The 22913-nt window shown below is 37.7% G+C and overlaps 1 protein-coding gene and 1 long non-coding RNA gene across 3 annotated transcripts in view; one reads left to right on the top strand and one right to left on the bottom strand.

Moving 5' to 3' along the window:
• Positions 1 to 12285, bottom strand: part of fstl4 (follistatin-like 4) — a 221111-nt gene extending 208826 nt beyond the window's left edge. The window contains exon 1 of one of the 2 annotated variants that reach the window (XM_042431545.1): positions 12136 to 12285. In XM_042431545.1, the coding sequence (XP_042287479.1) occupies positions 12136 to 12285 (150 nt within the window). Of the gene's footprint in view, positions 1 to 11012; positions 11198 to 12135 lie in introns of those variants that run through there. The other variant, XM_042431543.1, reaches the window with a different exon arrangement.
• Positions 11494 to 22288, top strand: LOC121910353. The gene is made up of 4 exons (XR_006099664.1): positions 11494 to 11703; positions 12119 to 12307; positions 18922 to 19008; positions 21757 to 22288. It is a non-coding gene; the product is annotated as an uncharacterized LOC121910353 (long non-coding RNA).
• Positions 22289 to 22913: the final 625 nt, after the last annotated feature.

The following is a 22913-nucleotide window of genomic DNA, read 5'->3' as shown; positions in this document are numbered from 1 at the left end:
CAAAAATAAATGTCACTTTCAGTCATGGTTATCCAAATATTAAAAATTTAACAAATGCTTGGATGATCGAATGGAGGACCAACTGCCACATAAAATCAGTTATGGACAATATAGAGAATTACTTTCAGGGTGGTTTAATTTTTTACAATAATTCATCAAGTCCATTTGAAGTTCTGCAGCAACATTTTACCATATATAGATTGATGTGTCTGCATTTCAAAGGAAGAACAGGAAAAGCTTAAATAACTGCTTTGGGTTTAATATGATCACTGATATAATATGTATAAATGAAACCCCAAGTGAGAGACTTCAGACATCAAGAGCTCTCAGCTAACTGAAGAAGCTAAATGAAAAAACACAGTCAATACTGTCTAAATTATAGCTAAAACAGTGAATTGATTCATCAATTAGCTGACTGACAGAAAATTTAATCTCCAACAATTTTGATAATTAAGAAATTAAAGAATTTTCATGCAAAAATGCCACAAATTTGCTGGTTACAGCTACTGAAATGTGAATACTTGTTGCATTTGTTTGTCTTAAATGATACTAAACTGAATATCTGTGTGTCTTGGATTGTTCATCCAACAATACTTCCATCCCACAAGTAACTGTGAAAACATCATCTCAGGCTCAAGGAACATGCAACTTTTTGTTTACTGTTTTAAAGACATTTAACAGACTATTCATTCAAATGAAATGAAATTCACAGCAACTCAATAGACATTAAGTTTTATTTTTGTTGTTACTTTCAGGTATCTTTACCTTTAGTAGGAATCCAGCTGACCTGCATGTGTATGTATGTATGTATGTGTGTCTTTGTGTGAATGTGTTAAGTGTGCATTGTGTGCTTGTTATCTACTGATCACCTGCTTGTAACAACACCAGCGATGTTGCTGCATTACATGAATGTATTTGAACTTCAGAGGCAATTTCATGTACGTCGGCAAAACAAAGGATCGACATACCATTTAAAAATAGAACAGAAGCAGGTCCTCTAATGCAACACCGCTTCTAAAGAAGCCAATATGTGGCAGCACTTGAAGTGTTGTGACATTTTGCATTCTTGGTCCCTCAGTGTGGATGTCACCGATAATGAGGCTCAGTCATAAAACATATTTGTGTCTGCAAGGCCGTCTTAGCTTCCCAAGAGACTCACAAGAAACACAGCAGTTTTAGTGCTTCCTGTCATTGCCTCCTTTTTTTTGTCTCTACATCTCTATCCCTCTCTCTTTCTGCCATCTGTCCATCTTAATTGCAGACATGCTTCCTCATGATGGCAGGATAAAATTGAGTGTGCTCATCAGCACCGCCTTCCATCATCTCGAGTGCCGCTGTTTGATCAATTGATTAGAGAATCAAACCAAGCATAGAGGTGAAAGAAAGGCTATGCGCCTCCTTCTAAAAATACTGTCCGCTCTTCACAATGACCCTCCAGGGTTTTCTTTGTCACTTTCTTTGATACATTTAGCTATAGGAGATTTTTATGGCATAAAATAATAGTTTAGTAACAACTGAAGGCACTTACTGCAATGCCACTTCATAAGGCAAAGTAGACACTAATGTTCCCACACAGATGATTACGAGGCACTTTGCATTTTGCTCCAAAGTGTTGCTTTGTCACTTTCAGTGGGTGGAGAAATGTAAATAAGTAGCACCAGATTTAATTTGAGCAAATAGGACATACCCGCTGGGATTCAATTAAGAGGGATCTGATGCTTTTCTCCACCATATTTATACAGTGATCGAGGCTGATTAGACGGGTGTATTTTTACAAACAAATCTTGCCCATACAGTGCACTTAGTATTATGAGATGAGATTATGGGAACGGTAGAGATGCTGAGAGATATGCACAATAATGGTGACAGGAGATTCAATACCTTTTAACCTCTTAAGCCTGAGGCTGTTACCACAGATCAAACACATTAATACAAGGTATGGTTATGTGCTAAAATCCTGATCAATTGTATCCACGTTTGTTTGTAGTTTGTTCAACGCATAATCAAGCAGTAGTACTGTTGCTATAGTTACCTGCAGTTATCGAATATCATGCCTGATAATTTGGAACTGTAGTCAAATGAAATGCCGTTAGACAATTTTTAATGGATGCATGACAGCCAATCAGAAACTAATATTTTCTGTGGCCATCGAATAACATGGCAATAATTGATAACCCTAGATTTGTGCCTCTTCTATGGCTTCACAGCACAAAGAAGCAGTCATGGTACTGCAAATTGTATCAAAATAAAAACAACCTCAAAACATCATGATATTGTGATGTTATTGACGCCTCAGTCTATTACAAGCCTGCTCACATCTTTGTGGTTTGTGGTAGCGACAGAGTTTAAGTATACCAACTCAATAAGATGGTTACAGCCTCTCAAAAAACTAGTATAAATAAATCTCTGAGTGCTACATGCCTCCATCTTGGATGCCATTTAAAAACACCCACACAAAACAAGTAACTGACATTGTTGCCACAGAGACTGACATTTCGTAGGAATGCAATTTGAACAGCAGGGCAATTTGAGCCAAGCTGTGTCTGTTACAAAGTCTGTTTGAGTATGCCTTTTCCTCACTCTCTTATATGGGTTGCTATGCAGGCACTCTTCATTCGAGGACCCATATGTTTGTATATGCCCACTTACTCTCTCTCCATCCCTCTTTGGCTTTTAAATCCAGTCAACAACAAAACTCTCAACTAGAATTAGCCGTCTGTATGCCAACTCAGTGTTGCAGCTTCATTATATTTGTTAAGTAGCCACCGGTATAGTCTGATATGAGGAGCATATTGATACTTTGACCTTTTGAAAATACTGCCTGATTAATACGAAGAGGCAGACGATACGGGAAGGGAAAGAAAGCTGAATCCATTATGGTATGTGTTTTCACAAGAGTTCATCTATCTAAATTCAATAGCTATTCCCCGATGTCTGTTGCTTAGAGAGAGGGACCTGTCTTATCTAACAGTAATCCATCAGCTCACAAACAAGCTACTTAATGAGCTAAATGAAAAGGAGCCAAAAGAAAAAAAAAACACTGGCAATGTATGTAAGTGGTAACACCTTCACAGGAATAACTTTGATAAATCCAAAAATAGAACTAAAGGCGAACAAATTCAAGCTTTTTTTTTTTAACCATGAATCATTAGCTGGAGATGTTTCATGTTTCCAGTGATACTCTCATGTACAATCTGTACGCTAAACATTTTTACTTAATTAAATTTGTCTCTAGCTTCTAGAGATTCATACATAAACAACAGCTTCACTAAGTTTTACTTTTTCTATATGCTACCAGGTGCAGCAGATATGTAAATGTAACTGTATTAGTTTATAAGAGTGGACACATTAAAATTATACTAAAACTAATCTACATACAACTCATATACATACAGTATATGACCAGTAACCACTTCTTATAACCATGGTGCACTATATTATACAGGTGCTTTATTAGAGTACATAGTGGACAGTTAGGAAGGACATTAAGTGAAATATGTTATAAAACCTGATGCTATATTCTTTACATGTTTAAAAGGTTTATCCATTAGGATGCCAAACTTTAAATAAAATAAAACATTTAATCAAAACAAAAAAATTCTCAGTTCAGAAATTTGTGGGCACAATAGTTTTGTAAACTGTGCCCTTGAATTACAGACTACGTTATTGTTTAAGATTATAAAAACTTTGAAACAATAACGATGATTAAATGCAAATTTAATTAAATAAGCCAATACTATAATCTAAAATATGAGCATTTATGAAAATGTCACATATGTCATTTATGTACATAGCTGGAATCACATATATGACATATATTGGCATGCCACATATGTCCATATTCAAAATTGAAACAATTTCATATATGGACGTATATAGTTGATGTATCAGATGTATTAAAAGAGTATAAAGTCATATGTGTATTTTTTTAATATTTGGCATATATTGTAACCAAATATACTTTCATATTTGTATTTTATAATTATGCAACATACATTTGTTGCACATATATGTGAAATAGATCTTGCTCTTATATGTCGCACATATGCCAAGGTCATATATGGAACTATTCAAAAATGGACTTAATTTGTGGTCATGCATTCGTAATTGGAGGGCATGGATTATGAATCGGCTCCATTTTCAGAGATCTATTCATTACATTGTTAATAAAGTTAGGCTATGTTGAAAGATCCAAAAAGGCAGATTGGAGCTGCGAGGGAACAGTGCAGAGCACAGATGGTGTACAGCACACACTAGAGTTATCTTATAGTTCATCTTCAAAGAACTCAAGTGTTTAGGGTGCTTTTTGGATGTAGTGGTTTCATAGTGCAGTTTAGTGGACTAAAGACACAAGTGAATGGTTTGGCACAGAGTGCACCAGAGTAAGAGACTGAAACTATAGTTCCCACCTTTTCTATTTTTAATTACTCTTTTCCTGTGCCTTACATTTTCTGTATTTAATGATTAAAATAATTTTGATTCTGCCTAAATTATCGGACAAATTAAAGAATGTCAGCTTCTTGTGAACCTTAGTAGAAGACAAGATTGGACTTGAACAAGAAGAACTGCTTTTCGAGATCTTCAAATAGAGAAGAAAAATACTGACCTTCAAGAGCAAATAATAATCCTAACGTCTAGACTTGGATGCAATGAGCTCAGGACTCAATCTTCTTTTATTCATCAGACCTGCTCTTTTCATATCAAGTCCAGACAATGTTGGTGTCACAGTAGAGACGTCTGGGGGGTTTTGTGTTGATGTCATGTTATGACATATCATGTTAATTCATCTCTGTTACCATCATCTGTACCTTTCTCTCATGGTCCAATCAACAACTCTATCTTTTCTCTCCTTTATTTTGGAAAGAAAAAAATTCAGCAATACTTGGAAATCTAACATCCAGGATTCAGAGAAAAATGACTTTATTCAGATAATTTTTTAACTCTTCATTTTTACTGACTTTTTATTTTTGTTGTTATGTATTTTTATATAGTAATTCTGTTAGCTTCACTACATTGAAACAACATATTTTAGTGATTCCTTTATGGCAGGGTTTTCCATACACACATTCATTCATGTGTGGTGACCCACCACAGTATCAATGTTGCCGCCACATATTGATTTTTTATTTTTGGAGCTTCCACACCCACGCATGCACACGTAAGTTTGGAAACACTTTCTCATTCAAGGAAATGGGAAGGTGTGTCCAAACTTTTGACAGGTGCTGTATTTGTGAACATCTTCCCCACACCCTACTACCACCAAGCTTTTGTATGTCAATTAACAATACAACATTTTTTTTTTTTTTCTCAAATCTGGCTTTTGTGCTCAAGATCACAAACAAAGCATTTCACAATGTAGAGCTTCAACAATACAAATAGCCCCTTTAGTAACATTTGGTGTTCACCTTTGTTACGGGCTAACTGGCACACTTTTGGCCCCTGTGACTCAATGTACGATCCACATCCATATAGGACTGTCCTGAATACCTTTTTTAGGGCTTCAAAGCTTCAGCAGCAATTATTCAGAGGGGTAGATGGGAGTTTTGGGGAACCTGCTCATGCAGGCTTTGTGGCTGCTCTAATCTGTTAACATGGGCACTGAAATGAAATTAAATAAATTACAACTCTAGATAGCAGCAACACATTTGCGACAACAGGAAAACAGACACACGGCATGGGGACCCACCAGAAGAAGCAGCAGCTTCAGTGCGAGATCAACGCAAACAGTCAAAACAATGGCAGCACAAGTGACACCGAGGTGGCCAGCAGGGCGGAGAGGAGGAGGAGGAGGCACCTGCACTGTGACTCATTCTCCCCCTGCTGCCTCCATCGACTCTCCCTCTCTCTCTCTCTTTGCGCGCAAGGTTTCACAGGTAGATAAGACGAGAGGAGAGGTTAAAAATGAAAAAAAAAATCGAACACTGATTCAAATACCGTGGCATCAAACAAAGCTTCAAATCCTTCAGGTCAGCCCTACATCCATATTACAGTGTTTTCTATGAAATAGAAATGAATCCCATTACAGAAGCTACACATACAAAATGACTGTTTTTCCTTACTGTGATTATCAAATAGGTGCTCCGTAGCTCAGTAAAAGAAAGCAGGTTCAAAAACATAGCAGATGGTTGTGCTTAGCACAGAAAGTATCACCTCCTACCATTATAATTATAGTAGAGAAGAGTATTGTGGCTTCATATAATGATAATTGCAACATTACATGCTTTTCGTCTGCCTGAAAGGTTTTCTTCAGCTTTGAGTACAAATTATCAAGAGACTGAAAAATTCTGAGCTGTGTTGCACTCCAGAGCCCATAAACAGCTTTATGATCACAAGTCATAAGTAAAATGTAAACAGGGGTGATAGTCCCAATACTAAAAATTAATACAGAAGAAAAGACTGCATTTAACAACTCTGCTCTTATCCCTCTTGATGTTTGTGTCAAATAAACAGTATATAAAACTCTATATGCGCATCATTGCTGTTTTTCAGTATGCTGTGACACTTTTCGCCACTGACATAAGCCTGTCTCAGCATCAGCCACAGTACATCATCTCATCTACATCATCTGACTTGCATCATCACTTGTGTTTATGCCTACATGCATATGGTATAAAATGGCACACTTTACATACAACTGTATGTATGGAAGGATGGGTTTTTTGTACTGTTTAGAGCAAAATAGTTCTACTAAACCCAGCAAAACTAGGCTATACCTTTTGTTAAAGAAATTGGATTATTGGGTTTACTTTTATTATCTTGCCCTTTACCTATTGTTATATTATTGCTCAACATTCAGGTCTTGTGCAGACAGGATTTGTGCAGTCTGATCTAAGTTTCTTGTCAATATCCTCTCCATCTGCACCAGGTAATATACAGTGATTGTGCCAAAGGTGCCACCACCCCTGTCTGGATTTGTCAGTATCCAAGTCAGCTGCCACAAAGTTGATAAGAAGTCAGAATCAAAAGCCTTTCATCTGAATTTTTTTTTTTCCCCTCACTCTTCTTTTTTCAGTCTGTTACACCCCTAAGAGACTGTATTGTTTTTCTGTTTACATGTTTTGTGTTGTTTTGGGGGATTTTAGTCAAAGAATTAAAAAAAAGAAAGAAAATCTGGCACTATACACATTCCCAAAGGCTTTCAGAATGCATCCTGCATAATCATGTGAATTCACGGATTCACTTGATTCACCCAAGGGTCGACTTTAAACTCTGGCGCCAATTGACAGCTTTTTAAGTTCCAGTACTGGCCAGACAGACGAAGGAGGGAATGCCTGGGAATTAGGTTTTTTTGCGAAAAGATTTCAGGGGGACAGACCCACGAGGGCAAAATGACATTCCACAGCCAACTGCAAACTTGGCAAAGCCCAAAGTGAGTCAGACTTAGAACACACCAGGGGGTGTACATGCTTCATTTCACAAAGAATTAGGACGACCGCAGGGCTGTGCGTATGTCTTTTTGACAACCTGTTAGGGCTTTATGTTTCTGTTATGCAGAGAACATTTGTTAAAGGGTTCATTCTTGCTGGCAAAAAACAGTTTGCTTGCAGGGTTTTTCTTTTTTTCCTCTCTTTAACCCGTAAATCTCTCTTGTGCCATTCTGATAGATGTCACCAGGCAAGCTCATTCAGGAATTTGCCCATGAGTGTTTAAGCAATTATCTAAAAACTATTGGGTGTACAATGAACGTACAAACAAAAGCTGGGCTTAAAAATGAAGCACAGACATAAAATATATATATATATATATTAAAAAAGTAGGCATATGTTAAGCTACTTCTTGTTGTTGGATGTAACCATAAACAAAATGTATAAAATGTATAAAGAACAAAATGAAACAGAGCATAGTTGGGTGTAGAGTGTTATATGCACGGAGTACACCTCCTTGTGCGCATCTAACCACCACTGCACCAACAATCAAAAACAACAACAACACACACCAACAGCTGAGCACATAATGTGCTGGTGGGCTTTATCACTTTTTTCAATCTGGCTGGGTTCGCCACCTATTAAATGAAATGAGCAGAGGGAGTTATTTCTGAGAGTTTGGGGTGCAAGAAAGGCTGCAATAAGACACGTCACCAGGGAAAAAAACAAAGTAACATGCTCAATATAAACAGAGACTGATGCAGATATGGTCAGTGACTTTGCAACATCACGACCCGCTCTCATTTTTAAATTTTGCACTCAGCAGGGTCAGATATTGAGCAGGTGCAGATCTGTGAGTTATAGCCTACAGCATAATAACTGGTGTTTGCCATTCATTATTTATCAGTTTTGAGTGGCTGTTGTACTGTTACCTTGCCAGAACTGCAGCTCTGAATCATAGTTGGATCAGATTTCGCCTGGCTTGTAACAGTAAAGTGGCATGTAATTGTAGTCTGGCTGTTAATGTAAACAAGCTTTGCTGATGGAGAGGCAGTAACATTAAAGGTATATTATGCAGGATTTTCCTGAAAAACAACGTAAAGACTCATACAAAAGTAATCCCTCTCAATCATCACTTATGACCCACTAGAAGTGTGTGACAGTGTATTTAGCTGCAGAAACCCTTCCCTTACTTTCTTATTATTTTGCTGTGTTCGGGTCGCTTCTGGACGTCAACCTTTGGGCGGTGAGGGTGTAGCCCCCAGCCAGTAACTTAAACTCAAGCACTCTAAACAGCATGGCTACCTCTGTAGACAGGGAGAGCAGGAGAGACGCTAGCCCAGCTAATGTTACAACGCAGTTACCCACACACGAAACTCTTTCAAAGGTCAAAGCATTGGTGGTCTCCCTGCCTCTCCAGGTTAAAGCTCACCAGCAGCTGCTCCTTTCTTCTTAGCTCTGATTACCAGCACTCATAGATGTATTATAAGAGCTGGATACTGGATTAAAAACAGTGCTTATTCAGTCCTATAAGAATTGCTCAGCTGGTGCATACGTGAAAAAAAGTTTCTAGCTTCCAGGTTTGTTTCTGCGTTTCCCGCTGGCCCCGCCCACAGGTTCCCACTCAGCCCATAGACTTTACATTGACCTTGTTTGCAGTTCCAGGTGTCCTGTCAACAGTTTTACAGACATCTCTTTTACAATGGTGGTCTATGGGGAAAATGCTTTTAGGGCCGCAGGGGGATTTTTCGCTGCAATACCGCAAGTGGCCACTGGGAAAAATTAACTTCAAGGCTGAGCAGTGGAGCCCTATCCAGCTCTTATTGTACATCCATGCCAGCACTGAAGTCATGCTTCCACATCACTATGCATGCTAGTTACATAAAGTGGTTACTATCAGTCTCCCATGTCACCACACTCCCCGTATCATCACACTACGTAGCCACAAGACCACTCCTCACACAGACATTTGCCCCCCGCCTAACTCCAACTGCTCTATTACATTTTAAATATGGTGACAGCAAGGATTCTAGCAGAAATTGACAGTATACTTAGTCTTTCAAGTCCAATAAAGGGGAGCATCTATGTTTGATTTGTTTGAGATCTCTTTGCTGAGGATTCAATGAAAGATATTCAAGCTTTACAAAATACAGTATTGCTCTACCGAGATATTCAATTTTTACATTCATAACATGGTTCAGTGGCCTTGACCAATAGTTTAAAAAGCTGGATCACAGACAAAAAATCTAGAAAGCATAAATTGAATAAGACAAGCTTCAATAAGCCTTTTTCATTTTGGTTATATGTGCATGACTAAAACGAGAACAAACCAACTAGTACGTGCAAACTTTGTCACTTTATAAACTTGTATTCCCATGGGTATGAGCTACAAACACACTGTCAATAGCAGTCCGCTGTAATCATATCCCGTGTGAAAACAGATTCTGTAAAAACAGATTCTGTCTTTCAGCTAGCATGACCAATCTTTGTTAACCTCTTGTCCTCACTGTCTCCCAATTTCTCTTCCTGTCAACTTCCTCCTCTCTTCAGAAGTGAGAAGAGTAGTTACAGAAAAATAGAAAAGATTTCTGCATCATACTGCAGGGTAACTAGGTAACCCTGTACCTAGGGATGAAACGGTTACTGGTTTCATGGTAAAATTCCAGATGATTAGTATTAGTTTTAAAGTTCATTAAAACCCTGTTTGATTACCACGCTTTGAAGAAGACACACGTGGTTCCATTCATACTTTTTTCGGAGGTCCACAGACACAGACATGTTCCACATGTTCCTGTTAATAAACAGGACTGCAGCGTGATAACTTCCCAGAGTTGACAAATCCACTCTGTGAGAATTACAAACCACTGTGCAGTGTTTTTCTGCTCAGCCTTTAAATACAATAATCTGTTACTCCAACTGGACTTGCTGGATTGTATTTCATTGTTTCACTGGCACAACACACCGAAACCAACACAGTCTCTTGTATTGTTTTACACAGGGCTGTTTTTAATCTGAATGCAGCTGAGTAGTTCCTGTATGTTGCTGAACAACAAGAAAAAGTCAAAAAAAAAAGAAAAAAGCAACAGCTTGAGAACAGGAATACAGTACATACAAGTGCAAAGCGCAATTACCTCTCATGGCCATATGGTACCATATTTAATGTTAATGCACATTTGATATGGTTTTCCTATGTTTACATAGGTGTTGGCTATGTTTTTTTAATGTTTATGCAAACAAAAAGTGCATAGTGCTGCTAATTTTATTTGTAGTTTTTGAATAGAAAAAATAATACAGATTTTTGTTTGTTTTCCGTTTTAAACAATATTGAGCCATTCACTTCAACTAATCCATGTACATATCTTCTAGCAGTTAAATGAGACTAAGTTATCATATTTATTGATTTAGCCTTTTAAGTTATCTAGTTAGCTAACCTAGTTGTTGGCAACCAGAAAACTAAGCTGGTTAGCTAACTTAACCTAACACTGAATAGTTCAACATGTCACATACTTTCAAGCTGACAGTAGTCATGAATATATACATAGTTGGACATATATACATTTGACATGTCAACAGTTTTGAGAAATGTAACGCTATCTACTGTTGAATCTATGACGTAGAAAATTTAGCAGTAAAAAATTAGCATCTTACCCATTGTTTTGCTGTAGTTAGAAGTCATTTCTAGGTCGACAAACACGCACTTTACTGATAAAATACAACTCATATATGTCCAAACCATCATAACGATGTCTGGCGTAAAGGTGGAAAAATGTAGTTAACGTTTTTTTTTTTTTGTACAATTCTGTTTCATTGTTAGTATCATTGACCTAGGTACATGCCCACTGGTAAAGTCAACCAATCCAAATCTTTTCACGGCCTAATTCAACAAACGTACCGACTTTATAATTCAATCAGCCAATCGGAACAACGCATGTCTACCTAAGACCCACGTGTAAATTATTGACAGCTAGAGTTAACCATTAGCAAGCCTGCAGCATCAAAACACTCAGGATTGTAGCCAAAAGCGGATTCCCCCAGTCTAAAGGGATATTCAGTAAAGCTAAATACTTTAAAATCTTGCGAATTTTAAGAGTTGCAAACATTTTAAAAAGTCATTTTCAGGGTGACAAAAGTGGTGATTTATCATTTTTAGTGTGATTTTGTGCCATCTTTTGGACATCTTTGGTACAGCATTCACTTAAAGCAGGAGAGCCACTTCTGGCTTGCAACCCCAAATTTACTTCAGTCGTCATAGATGTACTACGGGAAAGGTCCTGTGAATTTCAGCCTAGTTTTTCATGTTATGACTAATGTGCAGTATTTGAAAATTGAAGTGAAACGGGTAAAGAAAAGAATGTGTCTATTTTTTGTATTTAAATCCAGACATAACATTTATGGAATTATAAACAAATTAATATTAATGTATAAATAGGCCTAATGTATGTTGAAATAGACAAGCTAACTTCTCCCATGCCACAGGTCATAGCATAGCAGATATCAAGACAAGAGAGCACACTATTACACAGAAGTTAAAACTGTGCTAAATTTGACAACAAATGTGTTTTAGTGTTTTTATAAACTCAGTTTTTCTTTGTAATCCCTCATTTGATGCACGGTTGATGTTATTGATTCAACCACTATACCTAAGTGTTTTCTCTAGCTTAATAGAGAGTGAAGGTGATTGCCTCAGTGGGAAGCATCACAGTAAGTGTGCGTGTATGTATGTGTGTATGTGTGTGTGCGTGTGTGTGTGGGAGTTTGGCAGGATATTTACCATGGAGTGTGGTTCTTGGGAGGAGGTCTGTGACATGCTGGCTGCATCCCCGTTGCCTCGCCTGCTGCTTTTGTGTCCTTCAGCCAGCCAGCACCCTGAGATTCCCAACAGAGCGGCCACAGCCACAGCCCAAACACCCAGGCTGCCCATGAGTGTCTACCTGAGTGGAAAAGTAAAAACACAATGCACACAATGTGTTTAGGTTCATTCTGTTGAAACCGCTGCAGTTTTCAAAAACAGAACATATAACTCAGCTCTATAATCCTCTTCATTTTTGTCTGTGTTAAAGGGGAATGGATCAATAATATTATGTTACAGGTTGGCTCCGTCTTGCAATAAAAGAGGAAACTCAAACAAATAGCACATTGAAGGGCAGAGCATGTAAATCAGTACTGTCAGTAGTGCCAGGAGTGTATGGATGAGCACAAACCAAAACAGGAGGTAACCTCAGGGTCTTCACAATTAATCAAATCATGTCAAAGTTGTGTTGTTGTGCATTATTATATAACTTTAACTAAAATCTTCACACCTCAGTTGTGATTTTATTCTCACATAATCCTATTTGTATGCAAATGCCTTTGATGACTTGTCTGTGATTTAATTGTGGATCAAACACTTCAGTTATTTCGAAGCAAGCTAAATGGCAAAACATTATATTCTCCAAAGATGTTATAAAGACAGATGAGCTGTTCAAATGAGCTCATTATTTGTTTAGGAGTATATGACTGAAGTGTACAGACTTTGTTGCGAAAAGGTCTGCAGGATAAGTGAGATGGAGGAGAGCAAATTTTCCCAGAGTAGAGTCCACAGACAGCCTTATTTCAGTCGCTATTTCCAGGTGTGACATGATAAGAGACAGTGTCTTGGCCTGAAGAAGGCAAATATATACAGGCTGAAATATGATATGAATACCTCTGCTAATAGGATCTATAACTAAATCATGTTTTGTCCATAAATATCTGTGTTTTAAGAGTGCATGCAGAAGCAAATACCTGAAATTATGTTCATATTCGCAGAGAGACACACACAATGAAACAAATATTATACGCTCACATATGCTCATTATGCTCAAACACATGCAGCATAATACAACTATGTAAACATCAAAGCCCACACTGATGGGGATATTATCTGTATTACAAAGGACACAGAAAATCTTTTGATGTCAACAAAGAGACAACCCTCTGTATTCGCAAATGGTGGAGAGTGGCATGGGAGCTTAAAATATAAACTCAGAAGATCAATTTCACTGTTGTGACATACACACACTCACACATACACGCACACACAAACCTTCAGGAAAAAATATCTACAAAGCATCACGACTGTACTGTTGTTTGTGATGCTGGAGAGTAAAAAGCACCTGAAGTAGCTGCACCTAAACATTTTTTTTTAAAAATAATGACTCGTTCCTTCAGTAAATTATATATAAAACTGGCAACTTGGCAAGCAGGCATTTAATAATTGAAAAGATAAAATGTGTTTTAGATGGTACTGCTTTGGAGGACCTAAACTCAAGAGTGAATGAACCAGAGAGCAATTCATTTCAACTGAAATAAGATAATCATGTACAATATTACCAGCTTTACAAAAGTAAAATTTATTGCAGGGTTATTATATTGGGTTTCTGTTATTATGTCCACCTCCATAGTGTCTAATGCCCTCCAGAAAAACTTGGCATTTTATTTATTGTATTTATTATACTTATTGGACTCTATCAAAGCATTGGCTTCTTGTGCGGTCTTATCAGCTGATGTGGGTCTTTATGGTTGTACTGTGTGGCACGGCAGTTTGTTATTGTACTTTCAGGTAATGTGTTTATGCTTTTTACTGTGGTCTTAGACTTTAGTATGTGACTTTATTGTGTGTTTTGCTGCAGAGCCAGTCTGGAAACAAATTTACCTTAGGGGGCCATGAGGTTTGGTATTGAATTGAAACAAGGGCACAAAAACATGTGATGCAAACAGTGCTGGTGTTTATGGTGTCAAATGTCTACAGCAGTTCGCTAGAATATTAAATATTACAAGAGTGCCACAATTCACCTTGACCTGTTATACCCTGGTCCTGCTTGCTGAAATTCTAATCTCTGCTTTACATATCTATTTTTGCAATAAATAAATATATCTTTTGTAACATTTTATCAAAATGATAGTGCTGCATTTGTTTTTCATCCTGCTGTAAGGTAATAGTCAATTGGAAAATCATCTTGCTTTTGCTTTAAGCTGTTCACTGATCTTTTCATTTTTCAATATATTTCAATTAATTACTTTCCACTGCAAGACTTTAAGTATTTGAAAGTATCAAATGTAACAGTGCATATAGGAAGAACTGCCTCTGTCAGCATTGGAGTATGATTCTGTACTTTATTTCCACATTTTTATATCCACTTACTCTGAGATTTCATCTACATCTCACTGTCTTTTTGTCAGATCATGAGATGTGGCTGAAACCTCCACAAAAAAAAAAAAGTAATTTGACCTTCGAGTTGAGATTATTTCGTCACACATACTGTTTCCAAGTGGCCAAGAGGGAACTTCCATTCCTAACGCTCATTATAGGTTTTTAAAATCTTTATTGGCAAAGTAACAACTAATTAGAGGTGTCAAATAAATGTAATGGAGTTAAAAGTACATTATTTGCCTCTGACATGTCGTGGGGTACAAATATAGAGCAGCATAACATTGAAATACTCAACATACTCCAGAAATACATTAGTTGAGGACTTGGTCCTATACTGCTAACAACACACAAAGTGCAAAATCACAGAAGTCCTGTCAGTGTAAGCATCATTCAACAAGGAACCACCAACCAACACCATTCAGTTATCCTAGCCTGGAGCTAATAGGCCCCCATAGATGAGAGCTCACCCTTGTGAAATTAAACACCAAATGAGATCTGCCAGTCACTGTCTTAATGTGCTGCCTGGCCCCCTGCACCCTGGCCCACACAGAGCTACACACATTCATACATGAGTACTCATGAACACACACACACACACACACACACACACACAAACGGCATCCTGGTAGTGTGGGATGAATGGTCCATTTTGAAATTCATCAGGAGGGAGAAAGTCTATGAGGAAGCCATTATTTGACCAGCATATTAAAAAGCTTAAAGACACAGACTCTTTTAAAACCAGTGAACCCTTTGGAAGGTTTGCTCAGATCAGACTTGTTCAGTGTAGGACTTGCATTATAAACAGACTCAATGTCCTGAAAGTTAAATACCATCTACTCATGTCTCAGCTACCTTCTCTCCCTATCTCTCATTTTTCTGTTTTTCTTGTTTTTAATTTTCTTTATTTGGAATCACATAATATTAAAACAGCAGTTTACACAATGTTTTTTCTTCAGAACTTTCAATTTTATGGAAACAAAAGTATTATGAGTGACCCGAAGCATCCTGTAGCTGCCTGCAGCTAGCCAGTCTCCTTTTTCATTTGCTTACTTTCTGGAGGGAAATTTCATACTCTTCTTCTTCCTACACATTTCAGAGAAATTGGTTTGAAGGCATTTTAATTTATGAACTGAGCCAGGTTTAGTTTAATCATGAGCTTGCAATAATAGATTTATGGAGAACGGGGAAAAATAAGGTAAAAAGACAAGAATACACAGTAAATGGAAATGAACTACACATCCTATACGGCGCTGCAAGTCATGTTACAGAGTCTATTTTGATCGCCTGAGAGCTGACAGTAAGCAAACTGTTAAAGCATAGGTTCACATGTTTTAAGTCTGTCTTAAAGAGAACATATCGTGAACATTTCCAGGTCTATATTTACATTCTGGGGCTATACTGGGATATCTTTGCATGATCTACAGTTCAACAATCTATTTATTTATCTTATACTGGCCCTTTATGCAGTCCCTCAGTTCAGCCTCTGTCTGAAACCCCCTCCTGATGAGCTCACTCTGTTCTGATTGGTTAGTGTCCAGAAGCTGCCCCGCAGTAGAGGGGCTCGGGAGGCTACATGAACAAACATGAGTAGTGGGATTTCACTTCTTCTTTTACTCATTCTTTACTTGAAATGGGAACTTTTCCATACATCTGTAAATGTACAAGCCCAAATCTGATCGGAAATATAAGAGTGGACAATGCGAACAATCCATGAAACAACATTAGCAACATCTTAACATCTTTTGCAACAAAGGCAATGGAACAGATCTGATGTCATCACAAAGAGGAAATAGAGGTAACTTTGTAAACAAAGCATTTGGTTTTTTTTTGTTTGTTTGTTTTTTTACATACGTTCACCTCAAGTTTTGGACCTTTAACCATGCTTAACATAGACATCTGACATCATAACAGTATAAAATAACAGAAAATCATGATATGTCCCCTGTAAAGCAATACTCAAATGACGATTTAGAGAGGCATTGGTCACTGGACTCACTCCTGCTGTCCATATATTGGCTGTGAAGAAATCTCTTCCTCCTGCAACTCCAATGAAAGAGATGGGAGACAAAATTCCCAGCCTGTGTCCTGTGCAAAAATGCTTACCAGTTTAGCTGAACTTAATATGAGAGTTCAGCAGTGTGATTTAGCCAAATCAAGACAATATCTTTCAAAGTTACTGTGTTTTTAGTGCATTTCTCTCTTTGTATTCTTCACTGTAGTTCAACAAGAAAAAACTGAGAGGAAATTTTGTGCTAAAAAGACAGTGTTTTTGAAAGATACCAACTTAATTTGTGTAATTCAGTCTACTGAAACTTCATTAGCTTTATCTGAATTTCAGAATGCATTTTTGCATAGAGCAAGGGCTGTGGATTTAGTCTTCCATGTCTTGCATTGGAGACGGGTTTGGAAATTGATTGTGTCCAATATGGACTTGAAGAATTATTACAGCCATCAATAACTCTTTCAGTGTACATACGGGCATGTGTATATTGAATTAAGATAGACTTGGAGAAATATGGACCTATACTTTAAACTGTTACTGCTATTTATCAGGTGTCCTATAGGAAAAAATAAATGAAAAACTATTGAACCAGATTGTTGAGGTCCGTTGGGTGTTTGTGACGCTAACGGTCCAGAAACTGAAGCCTTCATTCTATTACTGCTAACACTAACTGAAACAGTCAGCTGAATGCCCATAGTGTGCAGTGCTCAGGTACAGTAAACAGCCATCTGCTAGCCACCATATTTTGAAATAAGGCATTTGGAAGAAGGCGACATCTCGTATGACTTTAAGACACATTCAGCTGTGAGCTGCTTTTTTCTAGGTCAAGGTAAAATATTCATTTTCACCACTACTGCTTAATTTTGAATGACTGCAAGGATTTCTTAATGAATGCATGGATGGACACATGGAAAACACACACAAACATATAAAAAAGCTAATTTTTCACTTAAAGGAGAAAAATTTGGTCTTATGAAGCCAATATGAAAATGATGAAAACATACAGCAGTCACATGTCCAAGAGCTACATGGGAACATCTGAATCTAAAATATCGTGTAATACAATTTGTGACTTTTTGAATCTTGTTGTAAGTGGCTAAACACAGTTTTTCACCATCAAGGCTCATTCAGTTGGCTTCTCATGGTATTTCAATATACAACAATATACATCAAGAAAAACTAAATGTTTCCTCCTGATATTCTTTCAGAAGATTTAATTTCTAACCAAACTCATACTCAACTCATACCAATCTCCTGGACAGCTTCACTCTGCCTCCCTTTATCAGAGTTACATGACCCACAGAGCTTCTGTAAGCAGCAGTTTTCTCAATCTTAAAAATGCCTCAAAATTGCTTTCAGCTAGATTGAGAGATTACTCCTAATTAATTTGAGTATTAACACATGATTTGGTGAACTTGGATCTGCAGTAACTTTCAAGAAAATTTAATTACACACATACAAAACAGACATCAAGAAAACAATTTGGACTAAATTAGAACTTTTTACCGTGAGCCAGGGGTAATTTCATTTTGTACAGAAATGAAAATAAACATTACATGATTATGTGATTATTTCTTCCAAACATCCAACACAAAACACCTTTTCCCTCTGTGTGAGAAACTACAAAAACATCTGGCTCTGCTCAGAAGGGAACACACACAAACTGACAGTCCACAGCTAATGGTGATATGTGTCTGCAATATCATGTATGGATCCAGAACCTAATGTTCTACAGCAGTGATGTTGACTAATGTTTCTTGTTTCTTTTGTGGTAAACATTTTCTCATTTACAATTCTCACAGTTTTTTGTACATCATTTATTGATTAAACTGTTCATAATCTATGGCTAGCTATTACAAGAATGTAGGTGGTCATTAGCTTTAGATGTTATTTACAGTGTCCAAAATCCACACTTTAATTTTCCACTAATCATCACAGTATGCTGTTTCGGTTGCTTGTCTACAAGTAACTGATGTACGTTTACACTTTGTACTAACAGGAAATGATACAGGACGTGTACGGAATGACATCAATCAAACGCAAATCATCATCTTTGAGTATACATAATTGCAGCTGAGACCGCTGATATATGGGCACAGACCCTTTTTGTGTCCTTCACTTTGGCCAGTGATGTTTCTGTCACATACTGTAGAAAATCTGCATCACAGACAACTGCAACAACTTAATTTAGCCCATTGGTTGACAACATTGAACCTAACATGAATCCATACAACTAAAGCTAAAATCTGACTATATTAGCCTGGTTCAAATGGACTGAAATATTTGTCAAGAGACCAAGACTACAACCAAATTTAAAACTGGCATGTGAAGTGACACTGTATGTAACCCTTCATCCTCTTTGTCTCTCTCTGTAATGGCACCAGGGGAGGCCTCTAGTTGAGCTCTGAGACAAATTCAGGTGATCAGGCTGAGCTCTCCTTCCTGCTCTCTGTCCCAGCTCTGCGCTCCAGGTAGGTTTGCTGTCAACAGTTACAAATGACACATACAGTTTCAGTACGACAATCAGTCCCCACTCAGCATGCTTCCTCCCTGCAAGTTGCTGAGTATTTAAAAAGATAACAAAGGAGGGCAGGAGGGACAGGAAAAATAACATCTGTGGGACGCAGAACGCCACATGCTGAAACTGTAAGGTTGGTAGTTCACTGCCCTGAGGTAAAATTTTTTGCAAATGAAGTACTGTATTGAGTTACTTTTGCTACAATTCTGCTTACATATTTAATTTTTAAATGACTGTATTTATACATTTTAGAAAATATTCCTCAATTCATATGTTTTTACAAATCATGTATTCTGACAGCTTTATCTACCTGTCACCTGTAGAAGGTAAAACATTTCTGACGTCAATCATCATGTAAAAGTAGGTGCCACTTTTCCCAAATGGTGCATGCCCCATTTTGGAAGAAACCCCTTTACATGCTGGTACTCTGAGTGCTGCCTCAGACTCTCTTCAGTAAAATCTGTACTATCATCCTGCGTCTGCTGGCCTATCTGCTTACACTCAGGTTTCAAACAGCCCCTTTCTCAGACAGATGTCATGAAATCAAGCAACCAAGGGGATCGCCTCTGCCTGAAATATTTTTACAACACTCAGATGTGGCAGTGACTCATACGTCTATATTTCATTCCTGATCCTGTGTGGTTGGAGAAGATATTGAAGCCACCACGGGTGTCAATCTGTCTGTCAGCCATGCCTCAAGATCACACGTTTTAACCCTAGTTATCTTCCAGACACTCCAGGTGAAAAGGATACGCATCCTTTCAGGTTTTTTCCCCCCTTTTATTTATTTTTTTTATTACAAGAAATGTGATAAATCTCAGGTTGCTCTGGAGAGGTGTTTCCCAAGGAGGATTTATACAGCACAGTAGCCCAGAAAGATAAGGTTATGAACTGTGATTCACTGAAATGTAAAAGGGTCATAAGCACTGCCCTTTGGAAAGGAGATGGGATGACAGCACACCAACCCTTATCAGCCCAGGATCCAGACAGCTCACAGTTAAAAAAGATTTTACTCCGATAGCCAAGTTGGAACTAATTAAGAGTGAAGAGATCTAATTAATGATGAGTGTTGTTGGAACAAGAAAGCACATATCCAGACATTTTTAGGCTTTATCAGTCTGTTAAGGTTTAATTCATTTCAGCAGTATTCCTAAATCTTCCCGACAAGTTCAAACCAGCAGCTCTGTCACAAGCTCACTTTGCTGACCTTACAGCTACCTCCAACCACAAAGGAAACAACTATCAAAAGAGACATACCTTTTATTTATCTTATTTGAAGTTTTTTTGGTTTTCATGAACCTATTTCATGTTCCTTGCCAAGCACCAGAGGATTGTGGAGCATTTAGCAGCTATAGACTTATATTAGTAAGGTAACCAAAAACACAACTCAAAATGAATACTAATGTTGCAGGATGTGTAAACAGGCAAATGTTTCCTAACGTATTCACCATAACAGTTTAATAAGGTGATAATATGCCAGATGTTATGCCGCATTTGGTGGTAGCAGGGCACTTTATGTGGGATTGACTCAAAATAATAATACAGTGGTGATTGTTATAAAGGAACATATCACCAAGTGCAACTAATTGATGAGTTTTTGATAAAATTTGTTCAACAATGGAGGTGTAAAGCACAGAGGAATAAGCTGAATACTATATACCAGGCTTTGGATACACAGACAATACTTGTTTGTACTGTAGGACTGATTAATTGTTTTGGTAATTTGATGGGATTTGTTAACATTAAGGAAAATATAGGATATCACCAGAGATCCTTAGCTTCAAGAGTCTGCTAATTGCTTTTTGTACCATACAGGAATGACTGGAAACTGATGGCTGCATGGAATGGCAGTAAAAACACATCTAAACCATGGTACCATGGCACCATGGTTTGCAAAATGGTTAGCTGTGATGTAAAGTATATTTCATTTCTAGTAATTGGGCTAAAAGATGCAAAACACTGGTGCAGGCCTTTAATTTGAACAGATACTGTATGTCAGCTTCAAGAGCAGAAATCTGCTTGATGAGAAATATGGAGGAAAGGGGGGAAAAAAATCACAACAACGGAGAAAAGGAGAGAAAATTGTAACAATTTGTAGAAGACAAAAAACAAACAAACAACAACAAAAAAAAAGCACAACAAAACTCTAACACCAGGCATAAGCCAGACGGACACACATACAGAATCAGAAACAGCAAACTGCGGTACAAATAATGTGAGCAACACTGAGGACGCTATTAGAGCAATTAAAACATGTGACAAAAAACATATGGCAGCAGTGATAGAAAAGTTAATGTATTCATTTTGTGGAGAACAATTGCACATGTGCCTTTTCAGATTGTGCTACAGTGTTCCCTTAGAGGGAGAAGGAATGCATCAGCCTCCCAGAAAAGGCACAGAGACCTTAGAAAGAACACAATGCAGGTTGTGGTGCCTTAGCAAAACCAGATATCCTCATCAGCTTGACTTCTTCAGCGTTACCTCGGAATTAATTATTCTCTGACACTCTCTCTTTGCCACTTTCTGTCTCCATAGAAGAGACAAAGCTTCAGGCTGTTGGGTAGTAATAAGACCCCAGCTCAAGACTGAAGAGAGAAAGAGAAAGAATAAGAGGCTCCTTCTTACTGTCCCATTCTCTCTCTCTCCCTCTTTACCTTTCTTACTCAACACTGATATTGACTTTTGGCTTTTTCTCTGACAGGTTTCCGTGACCAGATCAGCAGCCCTTGGGTGTTAAAGCCCACATCTTGCTTGTCAGAGTGTGGCTGAAAGACACACAAACAGCGAGTGACTTTTTAAATCCAGAAATCCCCTGCAGGCTGTATGACATGGCTCTAAGAGCAAAAAGGATATCAGGAGGATCTGTAGTGCCATGACAAGGTGGTCTGTCTGGCTAACATGTCTGTGTTTGCTAATTATAGCACAGCAGCAAAGTGATAGCGAACAACATGAAAGAGTTCTGCATTGGCAACAAAGAGAAAAACACCCTTTAAAACATAAATGGCTCTTAAGAGGCTCTATGTGGAGAAAAATGTGGTTATATATATATATATATATAGTCATTACTGACTGGAGAACCACTTGAACCCGTAAATAGTCATGTGTTGTTGTTTTAAGCCTTGTTCATGGCTGTGGCAGCTGGGAATCAATCCATGTAAAGAGGCAAAGGATTCCTCTCTAATGCCACGTTCTGAAATATCAATATGCCTCAATACACCATTGTCAAATTCACTGTTTCCTTGGTGTAATTACCATAAATAAATTAGATCCTGATGGAGGCAGGACTGTCTGAATGCTGGTGGCATTCTTGGTGCTGGCAAATGATTTTCTTGCTTCTAATAATAGCAAAGATGTTTGCAAGGGGTATACCCAAATCAGTCAACCAAATTTAGTAAACCCAAAGGGAATTTTTAAAGCTTGCTTACAGCTTTTACTTGTGACATCTTTGGTCAAACTCAGTTTGCTCTGAAAGAACAGGGGCACCTTTTTGTTTTGTGCCATAAGGTTCCCACCAAATCCAACACTGAGGAATAGACTGTAAATGTAGTGTAGAGACAGTGCGTGGTTTCCTTTTTTCTTTCTTCTTTTTTTTTTTTTTTTAACAGCGATTACTTATTTTACATTATTTTAAAAAATGACTGGTATTGGTTGCTTATGTTTCCTGAGCATCTGATCATTTTGGTCAGATTAAACAAGTGTCAAATAAGGCCAAACAGTCATGTGATCATAACCAGATTTTTCATGGCATATTGTGGCATTTGTTAGAGTTGTGTAGACATTAATTAGACATTGCTTTAAACATTAAACATCAAATTAGCACAGATGTTCATTCTTGACCTTGGGAGCAGTATGTGTGGG

This window comes from Thunnus maccoyii, chromosome 13, assembly GCF_910596095.1.
Source record: "Thunnus maccoyii chromosome 13, fThuMac1.1, whole genome shotgun sequence".
Taxonomy (NCBI): domain Eukaryota; kingdom Metazoa; phylum Chordata; class Actinopteri; order Scombriformes; family Scombridae; genus Thunnus; species Thunnus maccoyii.
This window is presented reverse-complemented; position numbering and strand designations above follow the sequence as displayed.